Source organism: Carex rostrata, chromosome 31 (genome assembly GCF_964058835.1).
Source record: "Carex rostrata chromosome 31, lpCarRost1.2, whole genome shotgun sequence".
In the NCBI taxonomy this organism is placed as follows: Eukaryota; Viridiplantae; Streptophyta; class Magnoliopsida; order Poales; family Cyperaceae; genus Carex; species Carex rostrata.
In genome coordinates this window covers 3,188,061-3,215,866 of record NC_135948.1, presented here as the reverse complement: position 1 = coordinate 3,215,866, position 27,806 = coordinate 3,188,061, and the positions used below count along the sequence as shown (strand labels likewise).

Here is a 27,806-nt window from a genome sequence, read left to right as displayed (position 1 = left end):
ATTACAGCAGTTTTTTAACAGGGAACTTTTAGTAAAATAAAATGCTCATGTCCTTTTATTTTATTTTATTTTAATGAGCATCTCATTCACTAGCTTTAATGAATGAATGAATGAATGAATGAATGAATTATATTTAAAAATTGTATTTTCCGTTTGTAAGAATGAGTTTGTTAGACATGAAATCAGTGTATTAGTTCTAAAGAGAAAATCTATAGATTATCTTTTTTATTTTAGTACAAAATCTATAGATTATCTTGTTGAGAGGTGCTCACATAATTGTAAAAATACCATCTAAACTGTTTTATTTTTATATAAAAGACATTCAATTTTCCCTATTTTTTCCAAGCTACAATAACATTACTATGCGTAACTCATTTATATGCAAAAAGAAAAAAAAAAAAGGTATATATATAATTTTATAATTTTTATTGAAGTCCGGCCAAAATATACATGAAGAATTGGATAGATTTAAAAATAGTATGCAACTGTAATTCAGTATTGATCACACCAAAACTTTTCATAAATTTCTCATGTATCCCAGTCATTGAGTCAATAGAGATTTGACATTGATATACTTCCCACTAAAATTGGAAAACAACAACACATCAATCTTGTTCTCCTCAAATTTAATTACACCACCATTTCCTCTCCTCCCAATCAACACCTCTCTCTCTCTCTCCTCGCTCTGCGAAATCCCCATATCAACAGGCATCTCCAAATTTTCTTTCGAATCTCCTAAATATGTCTGGCGATGAATCACGTCCCAAGCCCTTGCTCCAGCACTCCGTCTCACGGGCCCAACCCGTCGTTGCCTCCCTTTCCCTGATCCTGGGCCCCATCGCTGACTCCATCCAATGCTCTGACAACCCAGCTTTATCTCTCCTCCACAATCAAACCATCTGCCAAGATATCATGTGTCGCCTTCGCCTCACCACCTCCGGCTCTGGTACCGACGAACTTTGCCGCTGGCTCTATGACACATTTCAATCCAACATTTCCGATCTCCAGCTTGTCGTCATCAGTTTCATCCCTATCCTCACTGGTGTGTACCTCTGCCGTACCATCTCCTCTAAAGAAACACTTGCTGGCTTCGAGGCGGTATTTCTTGCTCTGTATTCCCATGAGATGGTGATCCGCGGAGGCGAGCCTTGTACTATCATGATTCCTAACATGTGCATTTCAGGTTCGGTTGAGTCAGGTAAGGCAACTGGTAAAGGAAAGGGTGTGGCGACTGAAACTGAAGCAATACCGATCGAGGTTGTGCTCTCACCAGCATTGGAACCTTATAGCACGGTGCGGGCCACAAAACGAGGCATGATCATCAGCGTGGCACTTGATCTATACTACAACAACATCTCTGTCATGCCAGTCCATTCCAAGATTGAGTTTTGTGAATTTTGCATTTCCTGGGCAGGCCGAGAAGGATCATGGGGGAGTGTCGAGCTTAGCAGTAGCAGAGAAGAAGAGAATGAGAATGGAGAGGAGAATAAGGAGGGACATAAAGAGAAGTGCCGTCAGGTGCCACTTCCATGGGAGCTGTTTCAATCCATGCTGAGAATCTTGGGTCACTGTATTTTGGGCCCCACAAACTCAGGGGAGCTGAAGGAAAAGGCTTTCAAGGCAGCAAAGTGCCTTCATGCCAGAGCGATGAAGGATTCTAACTCGAAAGCGATTTTGGCGAGTCGTAGTTTGATTAGGTTGGGAGATATGGTTGAAGAGATGGTGCCAGAACTGCCGCCTTCAGTTATCACTCCAGATCTCTCTGACGAATTAGAAACATTAAGCGATTCTATTCCTTCTAGATAATTTTTTTTTGTTTTTGTTTCCTAATTTATTATAAGAATAGGGCTACGTGTAGTGTCCTCCCCTAATCAATTTTGTACAAAATCATACACATATAAGTTTAAAATTAATCCTTGTAAAGTGTTTTGTGAACACTCATGTGGACTAAAAAGTAATTAGTCTAACATATAAATCTAATATAATTCCAGGAGTCTATAAATCTAATATAATTCCAAGAGTCTATAAATCTAATATAAATCTATATACCGAGTTTATTTGTGCATAGGAGTGTTCAAATTGCTCCATTTTTTGTCCCTTCATAATACTTTCATTTTTTAAAATTTTAATAGTTCAAAATCTAAAACTTAAAAGTCAAAATTAAACCGTTGAATTTGATTTATGTTATTTTCTCTATGTGGTAATATAAAATTATCACATTTGAATTTTATTTTTATGTGAATCAACAAAATGGGTCATGATGGAGCTTTTATTTTGACTCTTAAGTTTTAGAATCTGAGTTATTAAAGTTTAAAAAAAAGAGAATGATGGAGCATTTGCCTCCTCATTTCTATAATATTCCAACTTTCCCTTTAATTTGTGTACAAATCTAATATAATTCAAGGTAATTGGTTCCAATGACTGAATTTCAAATTCTTGTTTGAAAATAAACAAAAAAAATCCTACTTTCGCCGAGGCGTACGGTGACTACCTCATCAAAGAGACTATAAATCACTGTAAAAATATATGAAAGTCTAATAATATCTGGACATCTGACAAATAAAGAAAAAGAAAGGGGTATTAGTTGTATTACTCAAGAAAAAAGATTTTGTTCGCCATGCTTTTCTGTTTATTTCCTCGTTCGTTTAATTGTATAGACTAATTTGACGATCTGGATGCTAGCATGGTCATACTGTAATTTGAATGAATGATATGCAAAGTCTCCAGCTGTAGATGTAATCTTGACTGCATTGTGCAAGCTTGACAACAGTCTCATTGTGTTCTATAATATTTGACTTTTACATATTGATCACACATATCAAATAAGGAATTTAAATTCATTAATCTAAAATAGATAAAAAAAATACTATTTTTGACGATTGATATTAGAAAATGAACTGTTTTAATATTTTGTTTTAGATAGTGAATAATATTATTTTACGTCGAGCAAACAGTGAAGTGAACGTTACACGTGATTGCTTTCTTATAAAATTTGCGATGAAATAAATATGTTCCCCATTGAATATATTAATCCAACTTCGAGTTGCACCAGCTCATATATATAGGTATCTATAAATCTGTCATAGAAAGAAAACAGGAAAAAAAAATGGGTTCTATCTGCGGTGAGTTATATTTTGAGTGTTGCATTATGACTAGTCGGAACGATGATTGGTGGACCCCATGACTCAGTGAGAAGAACAACCACTGATCAATATTGTTATATAAACTTTGGTGCTTATCTAGACAAATATATCTGAAACATGGAGCAATTAAGTAATTGTATGAAAATTTGGCATTAAGAGTTTTAATTTGTTCTGGTAATATTTAGAGATAAGATAATTCTATGTTTGGTGTTAAATGAACATTAACTGTAATATTTACTTGGAGGAGGGTTCAAATGCCTCCATTTTTTTGTGCTTCCACCATGTCTTCATTTTTAAAAACTTTAATAACTCAAAATTTAAAACATAAAAATCAAAATAAAAACGTTAGATATAATCTATGTTATTTTCTTTATGTGCTCATAAAAAATTATCACATTTCAATTTTATTTATATGTGAATAAATAAGTTGAAAATTCAACGTCTATAAATTATCAACATTAGTACATATTTTACAAGCTCTTGATGATAACCAAAACAAAATTGAAATGTTAGAATTTTTTACATGTGTATACATAAAATGATGTAGATCATATCCAACGGTTTTACTTTGACTTTTAAGTTTAAAATTTTATGTTATTAATGTTTTTAAAAATAGAAATATAGTGGAGACATAAAAAATTGAGGCATTTGAACCATCCTCTACATTTACTATTATAAATCCAAGTGAGTTTTTACTTTTAAAAGAAATAGGTTAGCAAATATATCTATCTTTTACCATGCTCTATTAACGAGTAGTGGTCAAAACTTTAGGCTGATGGTAACCTCCACTCGGATAAGTCTGGTCCGAACCACTGTCACAAAGTTTTTATTTAAAAATAATCTAATAATGTTTGAATTTCGTGAATCCAATAATAATAAAAACATATTCTGAATATATTATGAATAATATTTTAAAAATTGTTATTTATACCAAATAAATAAAAACATCCGTAAATAGTACAAATAATATAAAATAAAAAATAACAAAAAGATATATTACCTTATTACCTTATTTGTATAATTCGTGTATTACTTTGAAAAATTAATTCAAATATATTACGAATAAATCTTGTTACTGTGATATTAACCAGTTTAATATCATCTAAAACTTCAAAGTCATATGTGAAACAAACTAATCCAGTCCGAACAGTCAATCTGACACAACACAGAGTCACAGACTATGGCCGAACGGCAACCACTTGGGTACATTTGGATGACAAAGGAATAACGCTAACTCAAGAATAGCTATTATATTCCTAGCGAGCTATTCTCACTATTTCATGTTTGGATGAAAAAAAATGTTATTCTCAATACAATGAATAGCTTGGATTAGCTGCTATTATGCTATTCTTATGAAATGTTGAGTTAGCGGCTATTCCGAGCTATCCTACGAAATGTTGACGGTTAGACCTTACAGCGTTGAGGCCCTTTGACCAGAATCCATGTCCTCTGAAGTAGCAGAATATTTCTGTTTGGATCACGGACCATCCGATCAGAATTTGAACTAATCCAGTCCGAAGTAAAACACGAGGGGCCACATTAACAGTCGTGCGGATTCTGATTGGACGTTTCAGACTTAATTAGACATAGTCTGTTACTTTAGGAATACGAATTCGATCTGGACTTTAGTCCGGATGTTCGACGTGACAGTCAGATAGACCGAATTGCAATAGCTGGGCCTTCCTGAATTGGGGCCCTTTTTACCAAACGGCTATAGTTCCAAATACCAAATTAGGCCTCCTATATAATTTGCAAATTCACACCCCGAAATTTTTATTAGTAACTTTTGAAACAAAAATGACTTGTTTTTTCGCCCAAAAGAAAAAGAAAAAATGACTTGTTTTGTTTCATTGGCAAAATGTAAGATTAGGCCATTAGGGACTTCAACCCTTTATCTTAATTACTTTAATGAAACATTTGACAATAAAGTTATTAATTTAATAGGTTGCCACTGCCGGACCATGAAGAGTATGATATTTTAAATCCTAAGTTGTGGTGAAAATTTGGATCATGTTACAGCCTTACAGGTCTCACATACTCAACATGTTTCTTGCACAAGTGGATGTGGTTTATTATGTGATTATAATTACTGTAGAAGGTATTCAATAGGTGCAATCATTAGATGTACCACTAGTAGTGTTCATGGGCAGTGAATACTATAGCAGGTACACGGGCGTCCTGTCGGCTTAAACATTAACCCGTAAAGTCTTCATGTTGTTTGCCATTCCTTTTCTTTCTCATTGAATATTAATTGCAAGAACACGAGCATTGAAGGTTACACCAGGTCGTTAGGCAATGATGTTGTAAATCGTGACATTTTGGCAACTTAAATTTAATTGCACGACTCTTTATGCTTGTGTATTTGCAATATTCAATTAGAATGAAAGGCGCGGCCAACATTAGGGCATATTCGCCAACTTTCTCAATTTTATTGTTTACGTGGAAAACAAAAATTTAGTTGGATTGAAATTTTTGTTTTTTTCATATAAACAGTAAAAATCAGTTTAATTTTTCCTAAATTCATACTCTTTCCCTTTTCCAAAAGCTCTGCCGAACATCCGTGAGTAAGCTGAACAGAAGCACGTGTACCAATTATGATATTCGATAACCATAAATAAATCTACTTGTGGTAGTTATGATGGTGGTACCAATGGCGGTTGTACGGATAGAGGTTTGGATATGGTGGTAATTGGACTATCGGTTCACGGTAGACGTTTGCTAAACCCCTAACGGGTTCAGCCCGTTTTGCCCGGTCCGTACCCGTTACCCGAGCTACCCGTACCCGTTGCCCGGGTACAAACGGGTAGACGGGTACGGGTAATAAACGGACCGGACAACCTAATTTGAAAAAAAACCCGTTATACCCGTACCCGTCTACCCGCCTACCCGTACCCGCCTACCCGTACCCATCTACCCGCATACCCGTACCCGCCTACCCGTACCCATCTACCCGCATACCCGTACCCGTTACCCGTACCCGACCCGTTTCACTTCAAAAAAATTTGAATTTTTTGAAAAAAACAGAAAAAAAAAGGGAAAAAACAGAAGAAAAAAAAAAAAAAAAACCGGGCGGACCGGACCCGTACCCGGATACCCGGATCCGTACCCGCGGTACCCGTACCCGTCAACCCGCAACGGGTACGGGTAATAAACGGACCGGATAGAGGTTTTCGAAAAATTACCCGTCTACCCGTTACGGGTTTTACCCGTACCCGACCTACCCCTTTACCCGTCCTACCCGTTACCCCTAACGGGTAACCCGTTAGCAAATGTCTAGTTCACGGCATTGCATATCAGGAAGCCAATTGTTAGTCACTTTATTAGCTTCAACTTTATTCAAGGCTAAAATTATTAGGTTTTGGCTAATATGCTGCGGGTAGCTAAGAGGCCTCCGTGCTACGGCTCGGATTTTGAGTTTTCAAAATCCTAACGGTCGATCCGAACCGTTCATCTTGTTCTCTATATTAATATGTGCTTGGAGACCAAATTTTACATTTTTTTGAATTTTTTTACTATTTATTAAGCCACTTTGAAAACCGCTGATCCAACGGTAGTTTCTGGTTTTACTGTTGGGTTAAGCCACCGTTGGATCAGGGGTTTTCAAAGTGGCTTAATAAATAGTAAAAAAATTCAGAAAAATGTAAAATTTGGTCTCCAAGCACATATTAATATGGAGAACAAGATAAACGGTTCGGATCGACCGTTAGGATTTTGAAAACTCGAAATCCGAGCCGTAGCACGGAGGCCTCTTAGCTACCCGTAGCACCGTAGCCACGTCCAAATTATTAACCCCAACACCCCAACCAAAATAATAATTATTAAAAAAAAAATCTAGAAGATAAACAATCAAACAAAAGGTATGTAGGAAAAAAAAGGTTTATATATGGGAAGGAGATCATCTGCCTTCTGGGGTGCAGGAAAACCCTGTCCCCTCGGTCACTGCCGGGTGGGACCGATCATTGTTAATTTTTGAACTGAGAGTCCACCAACAGTGACTCTGGGGTAGAAATTTTTTGCCCCCAGGAGGCAGAGGATTCAGTCTCTTATATATGCCAGCTACTAACGGAAGTCTTATGGATGCACATGCAACTACATTAGTAATATAAATATTACTAATATTATTGAATTTTTTCATCAAGGTATCTCAAATTTGAAGTCATTGAATGGATGATTATACTGTTGACCCTGGTACTAACTTTTTTTTTCCCCCTTTTGTTTTGAGGCCACGGCAGATAGTTGTGAGGAGGAACAATTGGTGCATGTGCTTTAGGTGTACCCAACATTTTGTTTAAAATAAATGATAGGAAATTGGGGGATTATATGGTTGATCATCGCCTCACTATTTTATTAATTGAGGAAAAATAAAAATATGGGGCTTTTAAAATTGTGTCGCCCTGTTTTTGTATACTGATAATTTTAATTTCTGGATACTGTAGTCATGGAACTAGACTTTAATTAATACATTTCATCATGAAATTTTTTTTTCTGCCATTTATTTACGTCTAATATATGTTCAGATGCAAATGTTGTTTTCGAGCTTTATAAGAGTTACGGAGAAGAAGTTTATGAAATAGTGTGTTATATAATCAAAACGAAGGAAATTAAACAGCATAACAAGTATTTGAATAGGAGCAAAAAAAATAAAGATTTTTTTTTTTGCTTTAAAGATTTTTTAGATGTTGCACAATTAATAGCTGTATTTGATAAAATGCTGATTTTTTTATTAATAGAAAATAAAAAAATATATCGTAATATGGTGGCATTCCTATTGAATATCAAAATATAAGTAAAACGGGATTATTTATGGAACGGGACAATTTACCCGTTTCATTAATTTTAATTTGTAATCCTGCTAATCTAACAAATTAAGAAGAAGAAAAAATTATGAGATAAGAGTAATCTATTCCGTGCCATTTTTTTTCCTATGCTTTACTTATTAAGAAGAGAGAAAATAAAAATAAAAAGAAAAAGAAAAATTATGGAAGGGAATAAGATTATCCCATTCTACAAATTTTTAATTTTTTTTCTCTACTTAACCTATCAACTAAAAAGAAGAACGAAGGGGAAAAAAAAAATTGTGAGACGGGATTATTCCATCCCATATTTTTTTCTCTGCTTAATTAATTTAGTAGTTAATTAAATTAGATTTGAATTAATAGAACAAGATAATTTGTCCTTCTCATGAAAACGAGATAATCAATTCCGATTTACCTAAATATCAAAATTATCACCAAATCGTTTCCCTATCGCGATATTCTATTTATTTATTTTCGATTAATAAACGCGATATTCTATTTATTTAGTTTTCGATTAATAAAAAAATCGGTGCCTAAAATGGTCGAACAATATACGAACACCGAGACATTAGGATTTATGAACAGAAATCTACAAGGTTCAATGTCATTCAAATATTAACATATGCTGGGATCGTCTCTTATAATTCAGTAAAATATAAGATTTCAACTAGAAAATAAAATGAGATTATTTTTTTTATTTGGGACTTCGAAAATAATTAAAGAAGAAAGCGACGCAAAAGGCTGCTGTACGCTCGTGTTCGAGGTACCTACCAAATACAAATACATGCATCTTGCGTGGTAACTAGGAAGATCAAATTAAAGTTCGCTTGCGCCGTTCGCCATGTCTTATTTATAATTATTGTAATTTGATATTTGCGGTATCTTTTGGTTAATCAAAATTCTAATTTAAGAGGCCGCCATGGCTAAGAGCTCAATCCCTGGTACCAAGTAATAGAACTGTAACCCAGGACCAACATATAAGTACATCTTAAAAAATTGCTTGAGAGCTTACCATGGCACCTAAAAAAAAAATACAACTTCAAACCGAACAATCAAATCCAAATTGCTCTTGAAAGAAAACAAAATCACAAAACCATGCTAGTTCAATAAACAACAACAAAAAGGTATCACAATATATAACACCTGAATCAGTATCAAACCAGGGTTGCAAGAACATATAAGCTTTATTTTGCGACCTAAAATAACCCAGAAGAAAGCAGAACATAAAAATACATGTAAGCATCATAAACACAACTACAATTCAATTGCTCTTATTTGCATCCAATCAGGCTGGACCCATCCCTTCTCCCCCCATCTTACCAGGATCAGTAGAAAACGTACCAGTCATCTGGTCGGCATGCTTCACACGCAGCATAATGTCTTCTTCGTCCCTTGATTCTCTATCTCGCATTTTGTCATCTCGGACCTCATCACCACCATCATACTGCCCCCTCTTGCGGGCCCCTATGTCCTCCGGCATTGTCATCTTCTCTTTGATCGACTCTGTCACGCTGGGAAACAAGGAGTAAATGTTTTCTGCTGCCGATCTTCCTCTATAAGTTTGTAAACGGAAAAAAGAAAAAGCTAAGAGGAAAACACCACATGCTTGAGGTATACTGATGGTCCAATTATGCTGTGAAATTGTGACCAGCTTAGTTGCATACATGCATTATGTGGACCATTTTATTCCTAGAGCATGTCCACCACCGGTGCCCAAACTAATAACTCATGTCCTTTTTACAAATGTTTCATTCATCTATTCTACTGCCAATAAAAAAAAATAGTGTATTTAGTCGGATAAAATTAAACAAATTTGCATACTTATCTCCCTCATCAGATTCATTGAGGTTCCTTCGATCCTCCCTTGCCTTCTCTGCAGCCCTGTACTCCTTATCTTCCAACTGCTTCCTACAAGACTCGTTGGTTTCTCCTTTTCGATTCTTGACATATAAAAAAAAAAAAAGCTATAGTAAATTCCAACATAATACTAAGCAAAATATTCGAACATATATAACATAAATCAACCTTGGTTTTTCCTGCAAGTTTGACTCGTGCTTCCTCTTTGCCTTCGATCAAGAACTCTCTAGCCTTCCTCGCCGCCTCGGCCGCAGACTCCTTGTACTCCCCCAGTTTCTCGCTTGAACTCCCTCTTTCTTCAGATGTGTCTTCATAATCCATCATTTTAGCCGTGTTTCTGTCTTTAGACTTGCTCGCTCTCTCCTTGGTCTCCTCCATTCTATCCTTCACTCTATCCTTCATCTCTCCCGCTTTCTCGGTACCGGCATCTTTGGTTTCTATTGCCTTGTCAGACACTTCTTGCGTCTTGTTCTTAGTAGCACCAGTGACAGCACCCAGGAGCGATTTAGCACTCTCCTCGATACTCTGTACGATGCCACCACGGTTTTCACGGTTAGATGCGGCCTCGTCTTCCTCAGCCATCCTCGCCACAGCCTCGTCGCGCTCTCTGCGGGCTTCCTGTAGAGATGCCATGATCTTTTCGCTGCTGCTTTTGATAACTTCTACTCTTCGGTTGTAGATATTTTTATTTTTATGAGCAACTCACCCAGTTCTGAGTTAAGACTATAAATAAAATGGTAGACGATAGATGAGTAATGATCCGTGCCATGTTCAAAATCCCTAGAGGTTCTTGCACGTGTCCAAGAACCCGACGCGTGTGCTAGATGATGATACACGTTCTCATGCCACCGAGCTGAGGAACTTATTACAAGCTATCACACGTGTTTAAAAATTGAATGCTCTTTTTTGAAATAAATAGTTTTCGAAAAGAATAATACATAAGAATACATGACACATTGGCCGTGCGCCAATGATGTTAATCTCAGAACGTAACTTACTGTTGAATTTTGGCACAATATTTTAGCAAAGTGATTAAAAAATCTTCATTTCGGGAAAGAGCCAAAAGTTTATATAAGCTAAACGACCAACAAACAATACAATAGAATAGCAATCACATACAAATTCCAGAGCAATTTTTTGGGAAGCAAACATATTTAACAATTACTACCAAGTGAATAAAAGCGTAGACATATCAAAACACTAAACTGAAACAATCATGCTCCTCACGGTCTAAAGAGTAAAGCCCCCAGCAAACATCCAATGCATGATAAATCAACTCTGCCAGAGTACAAGTAACAGAGAGTCAGATTGGGGAAAGAGGAACAGTTACACAAATGATTCTTACAATCATCATTCCTTTTTCTTTTTGGTCCCTAAAGTTTTTATGTTCCAATGTTGGCTCGTAAACTTCAGCCCAATGTCAATTTACACGACCAATTTGGTACACAATTGCACAAAAGGTCCTTCAATCAGAGGACTGATTTGGCACAAATTGGAAATTTCAAGAACCAATCAGAAATGACTAATACTTTGTACAGTTGACTCATAAACAAAAGTTCAAAATCACTTGAAAACAAAATGGTATAATGGTAATGGTAACAGAATTAAAGAAAATTGATAATATTTATACCTTGTTCGCAATGTTGTTAGAGAGCCAATCAAGACCCTCATACAACCCCTCGCCGGATGTGGCACAGGTGCTCTGAATGTACCTAAAACATCAAAAACCATGCGAGCTTCAGATACCGAGCAAAGTCAGAACATTTGCAAAAAAAATAATGTCCAGATTTATTCCTTTTAAATATAGATGACAGGAGATACCAGTGGCGCTGGCGCAGGGAATGGAGACCAAGCTTGTCAGTGATTTCAGCAGCGTTCATCGCATTTGGCAGGTCTTGCTTGTTGGCAAATACAAGCAACACAGCATCTCTCAATTCATCCTGGAATTAATCATTTCATACGATTACAATCCACCAATATTAAAATGATATGTAGTAAACAAGGTCTGTACAATGTTAAAATGCCATGCATTAAGTTCCATAGGTGAATTTGTAAATAAACATTTTTTGTTATCAATATATTTGTTGGCAGTTTGCCAACCATCAAAAAAAGAAGTTCCATAGGTGAAGTGAAAAGAAATTCACTAAAATGCTCAATACCCTCATTTTGTTCTTTTACAGTCCCTGTTCCAACAGCATCACACATTCACACCACCTTATTTGACCAAATTCCGAATATACATTAGAATCTACAATATGTTTTTCTTTAAGATTGCTACCAAAAATTATAGTCTTTTCAATTTTACCAAAATTCCCAAATTACTTTGCAAAGGTTAAGCACAAATTTGAAGATCTCAAAGTCAGAATTGACTTCATACCACAAAATATAACTGACGAGGATTCCACAAACCATAATAATCACCAGAACAACATTCCATGAAATAACAACAAATGCCAGAGACTTTCTTTCTAATGAAAGCTGGTGATTCATTCAACCACCTTTTTCTTTCTTAAATAAATCCATACCCATATGTGCATGCCTTCTAAAGCTAGATTTCAAGTAATATATGTTTTGAATTGGCTTCTAAGAAAAGAACACTATCAAGTGAGAACTCTAACCTCATTGAGCATACGGTGGAGCTCATCCCTTGCCTCGACAACACGGTCTCTGTCATTGCTGTCAACCACAAAGATAAGACCCTGTGTGTTTTGGAAGTAGTGCCTCCACAACGGCCTAATCTGTTGTCTCACAATAAGGGACAAAATAGAATTAGCATTTTGACAACACCTCACATAGCAGAATTACCCAGGATACTATTCCATGTCTGTTTGGCTGTTTTGTTTCATCTGGCTAACAACAACCTTTTCACTCAACAAGGCATGTGTTCACGAAGCTTGCTACTTCGAAATATTCATATTAACCATGTAATTAGTAGGACAAATTCAACCAAGCAAGGAGAAGTGTTCAGCTGGAGAGTTCAATGTTATTATCTATAAATCATTAAAAGCACCTAACATCAGTAGGGAAGGAATAGATTTTTATATCAATTTACCTTGTCCTGACCCCCGACATCCCAAACAGTGAAGCTAATGTTCTTGTATTCCACTGTCTCCACATTAAATCCTGAAATGACACCACATTCATTCTCTCAATTAACATGGTACAATGGTTCTTTCTTTGTTTGTGCCAATTACAGAGGAACAGCTAAGCAATCTAACAAAAAATAAGTATTTATATCTCGTGATTTTGTCTATGGCAACAATAGCACAACTCAACTAACTGCATGAGAAAATCAAATTATATTAAGAATTGGAGGAAGAAAAATTTAGAAGGAAAAGAATTCCAACCAATGGTGGGGATGGTGGTGACGATCTCTCCCAGCTTGAGCTTGTAAAGGATTGTGGTTTTACCAGCTGCATCGAGACCAACCATAAGGATCCTCATTTCCTTCTTTGAGAATAGTTGGCTAAAGAGCTTGGTAAAAGTCAGACCCATTTTTCCCTTCTTTCACCTGATAAAAATCAAAATCTAAAATTATTAACAATTTTGCTCTAACAGCGAGATCTATTAAGAGATCTTAGGTATGAAAACTAGATCTAACGTCGAGATCTAATCGATACCAACAAGCTGAGGTATAGATCTAACTTCGTGATCTACACATGGTTATGAAACCAGTAGCTTTTATTAGAACTGATAATAAATCTAAGAAATTTACGGAGTAAATGGAAGTGAGAAAAATATAGGTGTGCGTTGCCTTGTGAACCGATTAGAGAAAACTTCGTTAGATCTTAGAACTTCCGCTGTATGACAATATGAAAGAATGGAGAAAATTTTAAAGAATTACCAAATCCCGGAAGAATACTGTGCTGCCTTCGAACGAAGTGCAAGATAGCGCGCGAGAGAGAGAGAGATCGGTAGCCACTACCAAGTTTTTCAAGAGAGAGAGAGAGACGGATGGATCTATGTTCCACAAATTTGGTGGTGAGGTTGAGAAGATATTATAGCTTAGACCTGGAGCGTGAACCGGTGCACCGCCCTGGCGCCAGAGATTAACTACTAGGAGAGCAAATACGCTCATTAGGAGAGCTTTGTGTACACAACTTCAAAAGTACAAAAATATATGAGATTGATTTTAATTACTGAATTTAAACAGTTGAAATTTATGTATTTTATGAGTGATTTATGTACATGCAAAATTTTAAAAGTTTCGAGTTTATTTGTTACAAGATCAAGCATCAGAGAAATGAACATTTTATAAGTTAATTTATAAGTTATTTTATAGAGGAAGGTTCAAATGCCTCCATTTTTTGTGTCTCCATCATGCCTCCATTTTTAAAAACTTAAATAATTCAAAATTTAAAACTTAAACGTCAAAATAAAACCGTTATATGTAATCTATGTTATTTTCTCTATGTGCCCATAAAAAATTATCACATTTTGATTTTGCTTTTATATGAATTAATAAGTTGAAAAATCAACGTCTAGAAATTATCTATATTTGTATACATTTTTACAAGCTCAAGATGACAATCAAAACAAAGTTGAAATGTCATAATTTTTTACATATGCATAGATAAAATGATATAGTTCATATCCAACGGTTTTATTTTGAATTTTAAGATTTAAATTTTGAGTTATTAAAGTTTTTAAAAATGGAGGCATGATGGAGGCACAAAAAATGGAGGCATTTGAACCCTCCTCTATTTTATATCTTCAATTTCTCTGATTGCTTGATTTTGTAACAAATAAACTCGAAACTTTCAAAATTTTGCATGAACACGCATTACTCATGAAATACATGGATTTCAACAGTTTGGATTCGGCGTTTGAAATCAATCTGATATATTTTTAGAGTTGTGCTCATCAAACATTCTTGATGAGCACATTACATCCTAGCTTTGCTCAACTTTTCAAACGTCGAATCCAAACCGTTGAAATCCATATACTCATGAGTGATGCATGTACATGCAAAATTTAAAAAGTTTCGAATTTATTTGCTATAAGGTCAAGCGGTTAAAGAAATGATAAAAAGTAAATATATAAAATAACTTGTAAATTAACTTATAAAATGTTCATTTCTTTGGCCGCTTGACTTTGTGGCAAATAAATTCAAAACTTTTAAAATTTTGCATGTACATGCATCACTCATGAGTATTTGGTGAGCAAAACTCCAAAAGTGTATCAGATTGACATCAAATGCTAAATTCAAACCGTTGAAATCTATGTACTTCATGAGTGATGCGTGTACATGAAATTTTTTAAAATTTCCGACTTTATTTGTTACAATATCAAGTGGTTAAAGAAATGATACAAATTAAATATATAAAATAACTTGTACAAATTGGTCACCATCTGGGACAGATCGTCACCACTTGGAAACATATATTCGGATACAAATAATTTGCAAATACAGATATAAATTATACTGATACGAATACATATATAATTTCAACTTTAGAGACGGATACGGACAGATATGCCGCAACTTTTTAAATTTCGGATATCTGTCAAGGGCGGAACTAGAAAATTTGAGGGGGGGGGGGCCTAATCTATAAAATGTAATATGTGAAAAAGACAAAAAAATAATGTGGTTAGTGGAAATTGAACCCATGACGTTACACATACCAACTAGAGCTCAAACCACTAGACTACCAACACATTTATTATATTATGAGGGGGCTAGACTATATAAAAATTTAAAAAACTCAAAAATTTAACTAAATTTGATTATATATAATTACGAATTTTAAAATTCATAGAAGGCATACATATACATAAATCCACCCCTATATCCGCTAAGCTATCCGCCAAGACCGTAACCCAGTATCAATTCGTTGTATTTTATTCCTTACCTTATTTCTCTCATTGCAGAATGCATTAAATGCCAACAATTGTTCTTTCTTTCTTTTTTATGTTACGCGAACAAACGGAATTCCAAATATGACACTTGTTAACTACAAGACTAGTATCGCCTGTGCCATGCGACGTGAACATATTATAAGATAATATAAAAAAATCTCATAAAAAAGTAACATGTTTTTGTAAAATAATAATTATTCAACAATATTTATGGATCATAAATGATAGATTGTTTCTGAATATGTCTAACTGTTACTGAAAAGCTATGTTGCATGGATACGGGTACGAATATCGTATCGGATACGATACAAATACGGCGATACAGCAATTTTTAAGAATCAAGGATACGATATGTCTATTATATATATTACCTTTTATAATTTTAATTATATTATTAATTCTTATTATATAAATTAAATATTAAAATACAAAACTATAGGTAAGTAAATATTATATAAAATAGATAACAACAAATAGCAAGTGGCTTAGTGGTAATGTACTATGGATTCGATGGCACAGCTCCTGCGTTCGATTTTCCTCAGCGTCAAAAAAATTTTGATTTTGGCGCGGTTCACCATGGACCAGGTGCTGTGAGGGTTGTTCGCGCGGTGCACAGTGGACCAGCCTATCCAACACGTATCCAGATGTGTCTGAGGCGTATCCCAGCGAGTCAATCCGTATCGAAGACTCTATCAATAGAATAAGGATACGCCACGTAAGCCGATACGCCAGTTGGCGTATTCGATACGTATCGGGTGCGTATCGGATACGTATCCGATACGGGTACGGAGCCTATATTGAAGCTATATTGAAGTATCCGAGTAACATAGCTGAAAAGTATTCTGAAAGCGCCGGGCGTGAGACAAATGCATTTACTGTTTCATTACAAAACTGTAAAATCTGGTACTATAAGGCTGATACCATCTTCATTTTTTGTAGTTGAAAAACAACTCCTTTCAATTTGTAAGTTTCATTGTTATAACAAAACAAATGCTATGAGTAAATGAAACCATAAACCTTATCAGCCTTGATGAGAACATGTAAGAAATTAAATAATTGGATTAAGAAAATAAACAATTGCACAAAATAACACTAAATTTCAGGAAATTTTCACAAAACCCTAAAATCTGGTACTAGTACCAACATCATTTTTTGAGTTTAGATCAGTATTGTCTGATCTGCTTTGGCACGAATAGGAATGAGTCCCAATGTATTCCATCTCGGGCCAAATTGGCCCGGATTCTGATCAGACAGTCTGGATCTAAACACAAAATTTGAGCAACTTAGAGGATCCGGACTCAAAAATCCAAAATCCAAAATCCAAAATCTAAAATCCAAAATCTAAAATCCAAAATGAAGTTATTACATGTACCCATTTCATACCCACCATTTTCATTACAAAATTCCTAATTGTATCGGACAATTACCACTGATATGGCAATAGAAAGGTTAACAGAAATTAGCATTTCACAAATTAATTAAAGGGTGAGCAGCATATTTCTGCTAAAGAGAAGTAAGACATCTACGATTTGCATATCCATTAATCAAACCTCAAAGCAGACTTCTCTCAATCAGTGCTTTCTATCATGTCTGATTCCTTAAAATCCTTAAAAAAACTTGTGTTTGATGTAAACAAATCATCATATCATTTGTAAACTACAACTAAAACTACAACTAAAGGATAAATGTCGAAGATATTTAGTTATGCCTCTTACCTGACAAGCTTAATTTTTGGCCCTTGTTTCATCAGATTAGTCCTAAAGGCCATATGATCCATGAATATAAGATAAAGTAAGATATGCAACATCAAGATGCATTGCTACTCATTTAGTTGAGATTTAATAAAGCATAATAATCCTAAAACCTGACCAGCAAGGCAAGAAGAGAAACTGACAAGGATGATCTAATGTTTTCTTTCATATCTTTTACTGATCTCATATTTCACTTATTTTGATTTTTGTTTCGTTTACTTTTCCTTGATTTCGTTCTCATTCTCTTAGCCAAAACTGATTTGGCATTTCTGGCACAGATTATTGTACCAATATCTTATCAATACAATGGGGGCTTAACCAAAAATAAAAAAGAATATTTTTATCTTTTATTATTTTAACCAGGGATTAACTAACATCAAGACATAGCCGATTAAAATTAAAAAAAAATACAAAGAGATATAAAAAAAAATTGCGCAAGGAGAGAAAGAAAAGAATTTTCACAATATACCTTTAATTATCTCTCAGCAATGTAAATGTGTGTTCTATTACAAGCTACTACAAGCTCGTATGGTTTATCAACCTGACAAGACAAATAATAAATCACATTAAACTCAATAAAAATCAACCTTTCCCGAAGGAACCACAAATCGAGTGCAAAAATCACAATCTCCAATCCAATCAAGCGCAGAATTATTTAACACACCTCTATCAACTCAAGAGATGTTTATCCGAATCTTCCCATCCTGGCGTATCAAGGCAAAGAGATTCAGCTGAAACCAAGAGAAGTGAGGAATAAGTTTATTTACATCAGATAGTAAAAAAATGTTCAAAATCAAGGAAGGAATGGTATTGTGCTGGTCGATGCGGTACCAAGTAACAAAATAGCAACAGTAATATTATAATAGCAACAGTAAATTTTCATGAAGTCAAGACTGCATGTCGATAAATTTTCATGATTTTTGAACGTGTTTTGATATGTTGATCAGATGTGCAAAGTTGGACTCAGAAGCACTCATTCAGCAATTCGGGCAATTTTTGAGAGCCAATATCTCACGATTTGTTATGAGATTTTGTATGAAACTTCACAGTCTTGTTCTATGAAGTCAAGACAGCATGTCGGTAAATTTTCATGATTTTTGAAGGTGTTTTGATATGTTAACCAGATGTGCAAAGTTGGACTCAGAAGCACTCCTTCAGCAGTTCGGGAAATTTTTGAGAGCCGATATCTCACAATCTGTTTTGAGATTTTCTATGAAACTTCACAGTCTTGTTCTATAAAGTCAAGACTGCATGTTGGTAAATTTTCATGATTTTTGAAGGTGTTTTGATATGTTAACCAGATGTGCAAAATTGGACTTTTAAATGCAAAAAAAAAAAATTTTAATTTCGGACCGCAAATATTCTACGCGGTCCGGAATTTTAAATCCAAAAAAAAAAATTCGGACCGCAAATATTCTATACGGTTCGGAATTTTAAATCCGGACCGCAAATATTCTGTGCGGTTTGGGCATTTTTATAAATTTTGCTAAACCGTGGTTATTTATAATAAAAGAATTTGTTTTTTGGATAAAAATAAAAATCACGGCCCATGATCTGACACACCTTTGAATTAAAAGCACACAAAATATAAAACATAAGTGGTGCATTTATTCTTCATCATATATATTGTAAATTTATATGCATAGATAATTAATTTAACATAGACGTTTTGATTTAAACATATCATCATAAAAAATATGATCATATTGGTCTAATATAATCTTCGTAAAATTGATAATTATGAGTGTTACAATAAATTCAATTGAGAAATCTAATGGTGAAAAGAAGAAGATCCATTAGCTCGTTATTTAGTACGAATAAGTGAAATGAGAGAATCCATAAAAAAATAAATTAAAATCGCTCTAGAGAAAATTCCTGAGGGACCCTATGAGAATTTAGAAGTCTGAACCTTTGATAGAGCAGAGAATTACGAATGAAATGAATTTGTATATGGATTCATGAGTAAAAAGACTTCATCCAATTTTGAATTGTCCAAACTATAATTTTACGTGAGAGTGGAAGCTCCCAAAGGAGAATTAGAGATTTATTTGATAGAAAATAATAGTGTTTTTTTTTTTTGTTGGAGATAGAAAATTCGTCTACTTACTTCTATTAATTTGTAAAAAAAAAATTTCAGCTAGTTAAAAGAATGAAATTAACTCATATCATGACGATATTAGATAGTATAAATATCATTGAAGGAGAAATCATGTTAAAAACAAACAGAAAAAACTGATATCATTGTAGTATAAATATCAAGGTAGAAATCACGTTAAAAATAAACGGAAAAAAAAAACACGTCAATGCTTAATGGCTTGTTAAGCTTAGTCACATTGTCACGTGCTGTGACAGTGACTCAACATACTGAAGATGTTAGAAAAATAGTTTGAATAATGATTTTTTATATTAAAAAAATAGCAAATATTATGAGAATAATTACAAAACATTGAAAAATGAGGAAAATGTTGGAAATTTTTGTCATGTTTAAAATGTATCTTAATTTTGAATTGTTGATCGAACAAATAAAAATAAGTACATTAAATTGTGAAAAAAAAATATAGAAAATTATTTCAATAATGATATCTCATTATTTGAAAACGGCATTTTAATACATGTCATCACGTGACTTGATGCTCTATGATGTATCATATGACGTGTAAAAACTGGTTTACATGAGATATAGTAATTGTTAACCGGTTCACGCGCACTATTAATTTGAGAGAAAATATCTGGGGCCTGGGAAAAATGTGTAAAAGTTTATCAGACACGCGCTGTTAAATTTAAATCCTTCGTGTTGATGAAATATGTGAAAATACGAATCATAATACAAACAAACGATATAAATCACTCAGGTGGTAATATGTAATCAGGGCAGAACTAAAAGAATTAAAAGTAAAATACATAATGTAGGAGGTGAGATTTGAACTTAAATTCTCTCGGAATTCAATAAATTACTTTAACCACTAAATTATAAGTAACCATTTGTTGTTGTATAAGAAAGTTAAGTTATATAAAAATTTCAAAAAATTAAAAATTAAATTTTAATATATATAATTAAAAAAAATTATAATTGTGGAGATGTTTTAGTCATTTTTGAAATACACTGAGATCCCCTGTATGCAATGAGACTATTGAGACTTGAGAGTTTGAACTCGGGTCACGTACTTACGTTGCATGGAACTCCAAATCTCACCGTATTTTTTTTTGGCATATCTATAGTCTATACGTCCATCCCGCACTCAAATCAACCCGGAACGACCCGTCGTCCGTCGATAAAACTTACTAACCAGAGAATACTGCAGCTAATATTTTGACAACCAATCCGCTACACAGTATATTTCTCATTGTATGCCACAGGAAAATCGATTTCTTCATTCCTCTGGAGTTTGACCGGTGAATCCCTGATGAAACGCTATCCTCTGCGGAGGTTTTACCTGCGGAGCTGTGAGGTGGTTTTGATCTGGTCCGTTCGTTTCGGATCGAACGGTCTGGATTAAGGGTTCACCAAATTTTGATTTTTTTAAAATTCGGACAAGATCTGATCTAGTCCGTCCGATTCGAAACGAACGGACCAGATCAAAACCACCGCACAGCTCCGCTGGTAAAACCTCCGCAGAGAATACGCTTCCGTGATGAATCAGTATCATTAGTCATCACCCTCCCACCCAGACCGAACTACTGCCGAAAGCCCCCAAACCAACCAACGCCACGGGGCCCATGAACAAGACGAAGAAACACAACGCCTCACTCTCCCCCACCAGCTCGGACCTGTCCCGCTGGCCCCACCTCCCGCCGGAACTCCTGGACCAGATCTTCGCACTCCTTTCCCCCTCGGATCGCCACCGCTTCCGCCTGATCTGCCCCCCTTGGCGCGGCGTCGCCAAGCAATCCGTTCCTCCTTTCCCTCTCCCATTCGAGCCTCCTCGCCTCCTCCTTAGCCGATCAGATAACGCTCTCTCCTTCTTCGACCTTTTCAATTGCAAATCCCTCTCCTACTCTCTCCCTGCTCCTCACCGCCGGGCCCACTGCTTTGGCTACCTTGCGGGCTGGTTTTTCTTGGTCTCAGATCAAAATCCATCCCGTGTATGCCTCTTCAATCCAGTACTTATCGCTGAGATCCCTCTACCTGATCTCGAATTCCCCATCAAAAAGGCAATTTTGTCGGCCCCGCCAGGATTCCCCAACTGTGTCGTGGCAGTGATGGGACGGTCGACCTCTTCAGCGCTGTGCGAACTGGCAGGAAAGAGATGGCAGGTCCTTGATCTCGGGCACGACGGGCAGCGCTTTTTTGACGATATCATTTTCTGGCGGAACCAGCTATGTGGGATTGTAAATTACGGGATTGTAAACCGCCGTCGCGGGTATGTAAACCGTGGCAATGTACTGATTTGTAACTTTGACATGGAATCCCGCAGAAGCAGTCTATTAACTGTACAGTTGCCCTCGCAGTGGAAATACAGTGAGTTTTATCTGGTTGAGTCAACGGGTGGGGACCTGTTGGCAGTCATTAAAGATTATCACAAGTTCTGGGTGTATAAGCTTGACCAGCGGTGTACTACCTGGGAGCTGATGGAGCAAATCGGGGACCAGGCTCTGTTTCTTGGAGTGATTCGATCTGAGTCGGTTCCAGTCAATCGGTTTCTTGGTTCGGGTCTAAGAGAGAACTCAATTTATTTGACCAGCAGGAAGTTTACGAGGCCCTTTGGCGTAGCGGTAGTTTATTCAATGGAGGATGAAGCTATGACAGCAGTGCCAATTTCTGGGCAGTATTCAGTCCTGGCCGAGCCGGTTTGGATTAGCCCCGTTATTTGGCCTTGATGGTTTTGGTCGGGTTCAACAGTAAGTTTTCCCTGTTCCGATCATGTAGAGTTAAAGTATGATTAAACTTTATATTTTAGAGTGACTGTGGGGGAGTGGGGATTTCTGAATTCTGATGGACATAAACCGAATTTTGTCTGATGCTCTTAAATTCCTTGTGAATTTAAATCATCTGCACAAATCTCAACACAGATCGAACGGTTGATACTGGACATCACACCAAATTCAGTCCAATGTTGTATTTGGTGGACTGTCTAAATGTTAACCAGTTGAACCAGACTGTGCTTGAGTTATTTATTTCAAAAACAATGTGTTTATTGTTACAATTTTGGTCTTGTGAATGCTTGGTTCATTTTCATTCTGAGTGTCGAATCTTCCGATCAAGCAAATTTACCCTTCAATTTTGCTACGATTCTTTGAATCACAGAGTATAAATTATTTTATTTTGTCTGGACAAACCTGATTTAGGGAATCTTCTGTTCAATAAGGTATCAAGCCATGCAACTAGCTCATTACTGATAGCTACAATAACGTCAATGAAAAATTAAGGGCGGAGACAAGAGAGATGAATGAATTTGCGTTAGCTTTTCAATCAGACACAAGTTATGGGATCAAAATCTGGTGTTATTCTCGTGTATGAACAGTGTTCCTGCTATCTCTGCTTTTTTAAATCCAGTCATTGAATTATTTCGAGATGAAAGCAAAGATAGCAGAATTACTATTTAAGGGAAAAGAATAGCAGTGGATTTCATTCCCAAGTTATGTATGATTTTCTTTTGTGTATTTATGTTTTTTTTTTAATAAATGGCCGTAGCCCATTTTCATTTTACTGAAACAAAAATTTAAGTTACAAAGCACTGTTTAATGTTAAATGAGAGATCTACAACGATCTCTCATCATCATCAGAATATCCCTAACATCATTAGCACTATATATCTTGCGCAAAACATGCATCCACCGACACTATGCTATCCATGTCAGTCTAACTTTTCATTTGACCAAGTATATGGTAGTAATACTATTATATAGAGATGGGCTATGGTGCATTGCAATGCATAGGCCATGGTGTGCATTGGACCATAAATCACCGATTCAAAGTCCAAATGACCGATTCAAACCGTTCATCTTGTTCTCCATATTAATATGTGCTTGGAGACCAAATTTTATATTTTTTGGAATTTTTTTATTATTTATTAAGTCACTTTGAAAATCGCTGATCCAACGGTGGCTTCTGATTTTACTGTTCCAAACAGTCACCGTTGGATCAGCGATTTTCAAAGTGGCTTAATAAATAGTAAAAAAATTCCAAAAAATATAAAATTTGGTCTCCAAGCACATATTAATATGGAAAATAAGATGAACGGTTTGGATCGGTCATTTGGACTTTGAATCGGTGATTTATGGTCCAATGCACACCATGGCCTATGCATTGCAATGCACCATAGCCCATCTCCTATTATATATGCTAAATTTCTCCATATTTTGTGCTGTTTAGCCACTTGAAGGTCCCTGGTAGGCTGGTACACTATTAAGGTGCCTTTTTCAAGGTATGAATCCAGTGGCATTATATTATAGACCTTCTGATTTGGGATCCAATTCTTTGCTGCTTTTTCAAGGTGCCTTGCCCTCTTATGACCTGTCCAGTATGTTACCAAGGAGAATGAGATTTTTTTTTTTTTTAAATAGAATCAATTTTAATTATTTTAATAGAACAAGCACTATTGAGTTGATTTTTATAAAAAATAGCTCCACCAATTCTAGTATTAGATGGAGGGAGGAATAAGTAGAAATGAGCAATGCAGATTCTTTGAAACAAAACTAGTAAGAATGCATTCCTTTGTTTAACAGGTAAAGTAAATGAGAATTGTTGATAAAAAAAAGTAAATGAGAATTGAAAAACATCATTAAAAGAATGCCAATTATGAAAATAATTCTAACTAGCCCCATTGAAAACCAAATTTGCCTAGTAAAGAAGCAGTTGATGAATAAATGATCGATACTTTCATGCTGATTTACAACAATAGAAATAGGGACGAAAACCATGCTAGTTTAAACTAATCTGGTAAATTAAAAAAAAAAAATTATCTATGATTCTAACAGTTGCTTCGAACCAAAAATAACACAAAGTATAACAAAAAAAATGCATACCTATCTCAGCACGTGTGTGACCTGATATATCTATTGTTTGGAATGGGGAAGTTTTTAAATGGTGACAAGGAATGGTGCCTCGACTTGATAGCCTATAACATGACCGAGCACAATTCCAGCAGGAATTCCGACCAAGTAGTAGCATCCAATATTTACATAAGCTAGTGGATGCAGGATTTTCACTAGAGGAGAGCAAGAAATAATCGAATGGAGTTTAAATAGCTAATCAGATATAAACTCATTAGATAATTGAATACTAGATAATCCAATTCTAAAACATGATAATTTTATATTTAATCTACCAATTAATTAGAATTCTAAGACCTAGTAATTCAATATTACCATTTACTAATCATCCTTTGTATTAAAAAGTAGGAAAAAAATTATAAAAAATAATTAGTCCAAAATTAATATTAAGGCCAAATCTTACAAAAAAAAATAATTCACTATTATAATAAATTTTAAAATTTACCAAATAAAAAATGACATACAGAAGTTTTCATATTGATCAGTATTATTACTTTTGTTTTTTGCAATAAACAACTCGGTGTAATGTAATAGTCGTTGTAATAATGAGATATTAAAGAAATGGGGAATTAATGAGCCCCGCCAGTAAGTCAGTAACTTATTTTATAAAATTTGGTCAAACGTGGTTCGCTGTGAATCTAACCTATATCTTTATTATTATATTATGCATGTAGTTGTGTTGATTCACCAACTGCTAAGATTGAAAGATGAATTTTCGAATTGAATATGGTAACAAACGTATACGATTAAGTACTAAGCACTTTGGCTAACGAGGCTTGGCAGTGGTTCAAAGACTAAGGTTAGAACCCAGTAGGCTCCCTTGGCAGGATATGAGAATATTGCATGTTTATTTATACTTAGCGAGTAATAAGGAAATGTGATTAATTGATTTAATGTGAGTAAGTCAATTATATTACATCATGTGACAATCTGAATTGTTCCCCACAAGCCGACCTTAGAGTCGGAGAACCTTTCAAATACGCATAAGCCCGAATTTCTGGTTTGGGTAGATTTTGAAATTCCGCCCAACTTTAGTTATTTTTTGAAATTTAATTATTATTTTGGATATTTATAAAAAAATCAGAATTTTCTACCTATCTAAAAAAATAGTAAAAAAAAAATTCAAAAAATATAAAATTCGGTCTCCAAATACATATTAATATGGAGAACAAGATAAACGGTTCGGATCAACCGTTAAAATTTTAAAAACTTAAATATTGAGCTGTAGCACTGTAACCCTTTATGTAACCCATAGCACCACTGTAGCCTTACTCTTCTTTCATAACCAAGTTTTCGATCCACATTGGCTGGAAATGGTCCAAACCTATTGCCTAAAGAGATTTGATTGAAAGTCCAACTGTAAGGGTATCAAAATCTTATATCGATATTAATTTTAAACCAGGGTTCTAAATAGCGCGTTATAGCGTTTTCGGACCATAAAAGCTATGGCGCTATAGTGCGCTATTCCGCGCTATAGCGGCACTATTTGAGAATAGCGCTGTTTTTTCAGTTGGCACGCTATGAAGCGATAAACGCTATTTAAACCTTTGCTTTAAACAAAAGCACTTTTTTTTTCTTTTCGGACTTATGACCGAATGCAAATTTTGTTCCGGTCAACAAACACAATAGAAGAGGAAGAAGGAGGGAGGATATTTTAGTCATTAATTATTTGAAGTGGCAAAATTACAAATTAATGAAGTTTGGAGTGGCATTTTTACAATTTCAAATTTCGGGATGGTATTTTTACAATTTGAAGGTTTTAGAGTGGCAAATAACCAATTTTCTCAAGAAAAATAAATAAATAAATAAATAAATAAATAAATAAATAAATAAATAAATAATATAGAATTCAATACATCCAAACCCTAGAGATGAGAAACATAGCTACTCAAAGCCATAACAAAATAAAAAAAAGAAAAAAAAGAAATACATAAGCCAGCTGGAGATACACACTGAATTATTTTTATTTTATTTTTAGTGCGCAACCTGAGGTGCACACCAAATTTATTTTTAGTTATGTTTGTTTGAAATTTTTGGACTACGTTTTTTTTTTCTATTCTATTATATTTTGCTCTATGGTTTTTAGAATTATATGTACACATCAAATTTGGCAGAAAAATGGTAAAAATAAAACACACCTGTTTAACAAATAAAATTTTATATTAAATTTGAATTAAAAATTACTAGAACAAATTATACGCACAATTTGAACAGTATTTTATACTAAGTAAGTTGGTATGCAAATTATTTCAAATTATACATACATTCTGATCAATATTTTAGACTACAAATTATATGCAGAATCGAAATAAAAAATTGATGCGCACTATGTGCACCAAAAAAAAAAAAATTAATTTGGTGTGTATTCTCAACTGATGTACTAAGAAAATAGTGCGCATCGTGAGAATACGTGCATAGTAAAAAATTAATTTTAAAAATATAAGTGGTGGTTATTTATTTTTGAATTATTGAAGTGGTAATTTTAAAATTTTCGACTTAACCGATTGACCGGTTCACATAAAATATTGTAACGTGTCAATTAGGGGTGGAAACGGATCGGATATTATTCGACTATATCCGATTCTGTATCCGAAAATTTGATACGGATATCGGTCCGATATCCGAATATCTGTGCAGATACGGATACTGATATGATTTTAAATTTTAATTATCTGTATCCGAATAGTAGATGTATAATATATAATTTAATATATATTATGAAAAAAATTATATTATTTACTATTATAAAAAACGGATATCCATATCTATATCTAATTAATATCCAATCCGCATTCATCTAATATCCGTATTTGAAAAATAAAAACTGATACGAATATAATTTTACCACTATCTCATCCGTTTGCACCCCTGTCAATAATATTAAAAATCACATACTACGTCAGCTCAGTTACGTCAAGGATCACGCGTGCTATCACATAGAAAAATAAAATATATCGGAGCAATCTGTAAAAGTATTCCAGAGGCGGTGTTTAGAGTGGGAAAAAGACACGGTGCAGCTGGCTTCGTCACGGAACGATATGATTACGGTACGAAATGGCATGTGTGTTGTTTACGTGTCGTGACTTGCGCGTTTCGTGTTGTGATTATTTGTGTATTGCACTGCACGTGGTCACATTAGGGCTGTAAATGAGCTGAGTTTGAGCGAGTTACCCCCAACTCGAACTCAGCTCATTTAATAAACGAGCGAGCCAACTCGAGTTGGGATAGTAATAACGAGCTGTAGAGCCAACTCGAGTTGGGATAGTAATAACGAGCTGTAGAGCCAACTCGAACTCGGCTCATTATCAACTCGAGTTGACTAACAACTCATTTACAATGAATAGTTTCTTTCACCTTTCTTTCACAGACAAACAAATTCTATTTAAAAAAAAAATACAAAATAGTAA

General features: G+C 34.8%; 4 protein-coding genes across 6 annotated transcripts in view; 2 read left to right on the top strand and 2 right to left on the bottom strand.

Moving 5' to 3' along the window:
• The first annotated feature begins 448 nt into the window (after positions 1 to 448).
• LOC144547506 (uncharacterized) lies at positions 449 to 1,942 on the top strand. Its single transcript, XM_078296172.1, has one exon. The coding sequence runs from the start codon at positions 742 to 744 to the stop codon at positions 1,804 to 1,806; it is 1,065 nt and encodes a 354-aa protein (XP_078152298.1). The 5' UTR covers positions 449 to 741; the 3' UTR covers positions 1,807 to 1,942.
• Positions 1,943 to 9,104: 7,162 nt separating this feature from the next.
• LOC144547417 (uncharacterized) lies at positions 9,105 to 10,541 on the bottom strand. 2 transcript variants are annotated; one of them, XM_078296063.1, is made up of 3 exons: positions 9,965 to 10,541; positions 9,761 to 9,879; positions 9,105 to 9,450 (listed from the first exon to the last, which is right to left on the bottom strand). In XM_078296063.1, the coding sequence occupies exons 1-3, from the start codon at positions 10,427 to 10,429 to the stop codon at positions 9,225 to 9,227; spliced, it is 810 nt and encodes a 269-aa protein (XP_078152189.1). In that variant the 5' UTR covers positions 10,430 to 10,541; the 3' UTR covers positions 9,105 to 9,224. The 2 variants fall into 2 exon arrangements, with proteins under 2 accessions (XP_078152189.1, XP_078152188.1); XM_078296062.1 differs by having other exon boundaries at positions 9,105 to 9,492; positions 9,965 to 10,533.
• Positions 10,542 to 10,814: 273 nt separating this feature from the next.
• LOC144547418 (ADP-ribosylation factor 2-like) overlaps positions 10,815 to 27,806 on the bottom strand; it is a 100,690-nt gene continuing 83,698 nt past the window's right edge. The window contains exons 1-7 of one of the 2 annotated variants that reach the window (XM_078296064.1): positions 13,641 to 13,850; positions 13,144 to 13,307; positions 12,849 to 12,919; positions 12,415 to 12,534; positions 11,618 to 11,736; positions 11,427 to 11,508; positions 10,815 to 11,074 (exon numbers count right to left, since the gene is read on the bottom strand). In XM_078296064.1, the coding sequence (XP_078152190.1) occupies positions 11,069 to 11,074; positions 11,427 to 11,508; positions 11,618 to 11,736; positions 12,415 to 12,534; positions 12,849 to 12,919; positions 13,144 to 13,291 (546 nt within the window). In that variant the 5' untranslated portion in view covers positions 13,292 to 13,307; positions 13,641 to 13,850 and the 3' untranslated portion in view covers positions 10,815 to 11,068. Of the gene's footprint in view, positions 11,075 to 11,426; positions 11,509 to 11,617; positions 11,737 to 12,414; positions 12,535 to 12,848; positions 12,920 to 13,143; positions 13,308 to 13,640; positions 13,851 to 27,806 lie in introns of those variants that run through there. The other variant, XM_078296065.1, reaches the window with a different exon arrangement.
• Positions 21,077 to 22,354, top strand: LOC144547415 (uncharacterized). The gene has a single exon (XM_078296060.1). It carries the CDS (start codon positions 21,124 to 21,126, stop codon positions 22,222 to 22,224), a length of 1,101 nt encoding a protein of 366 aa, XP_078152186.1. The 5' UTR covers positions 21,077 to 21,123; the 3' UTR covers positions 22,225 to 22,354.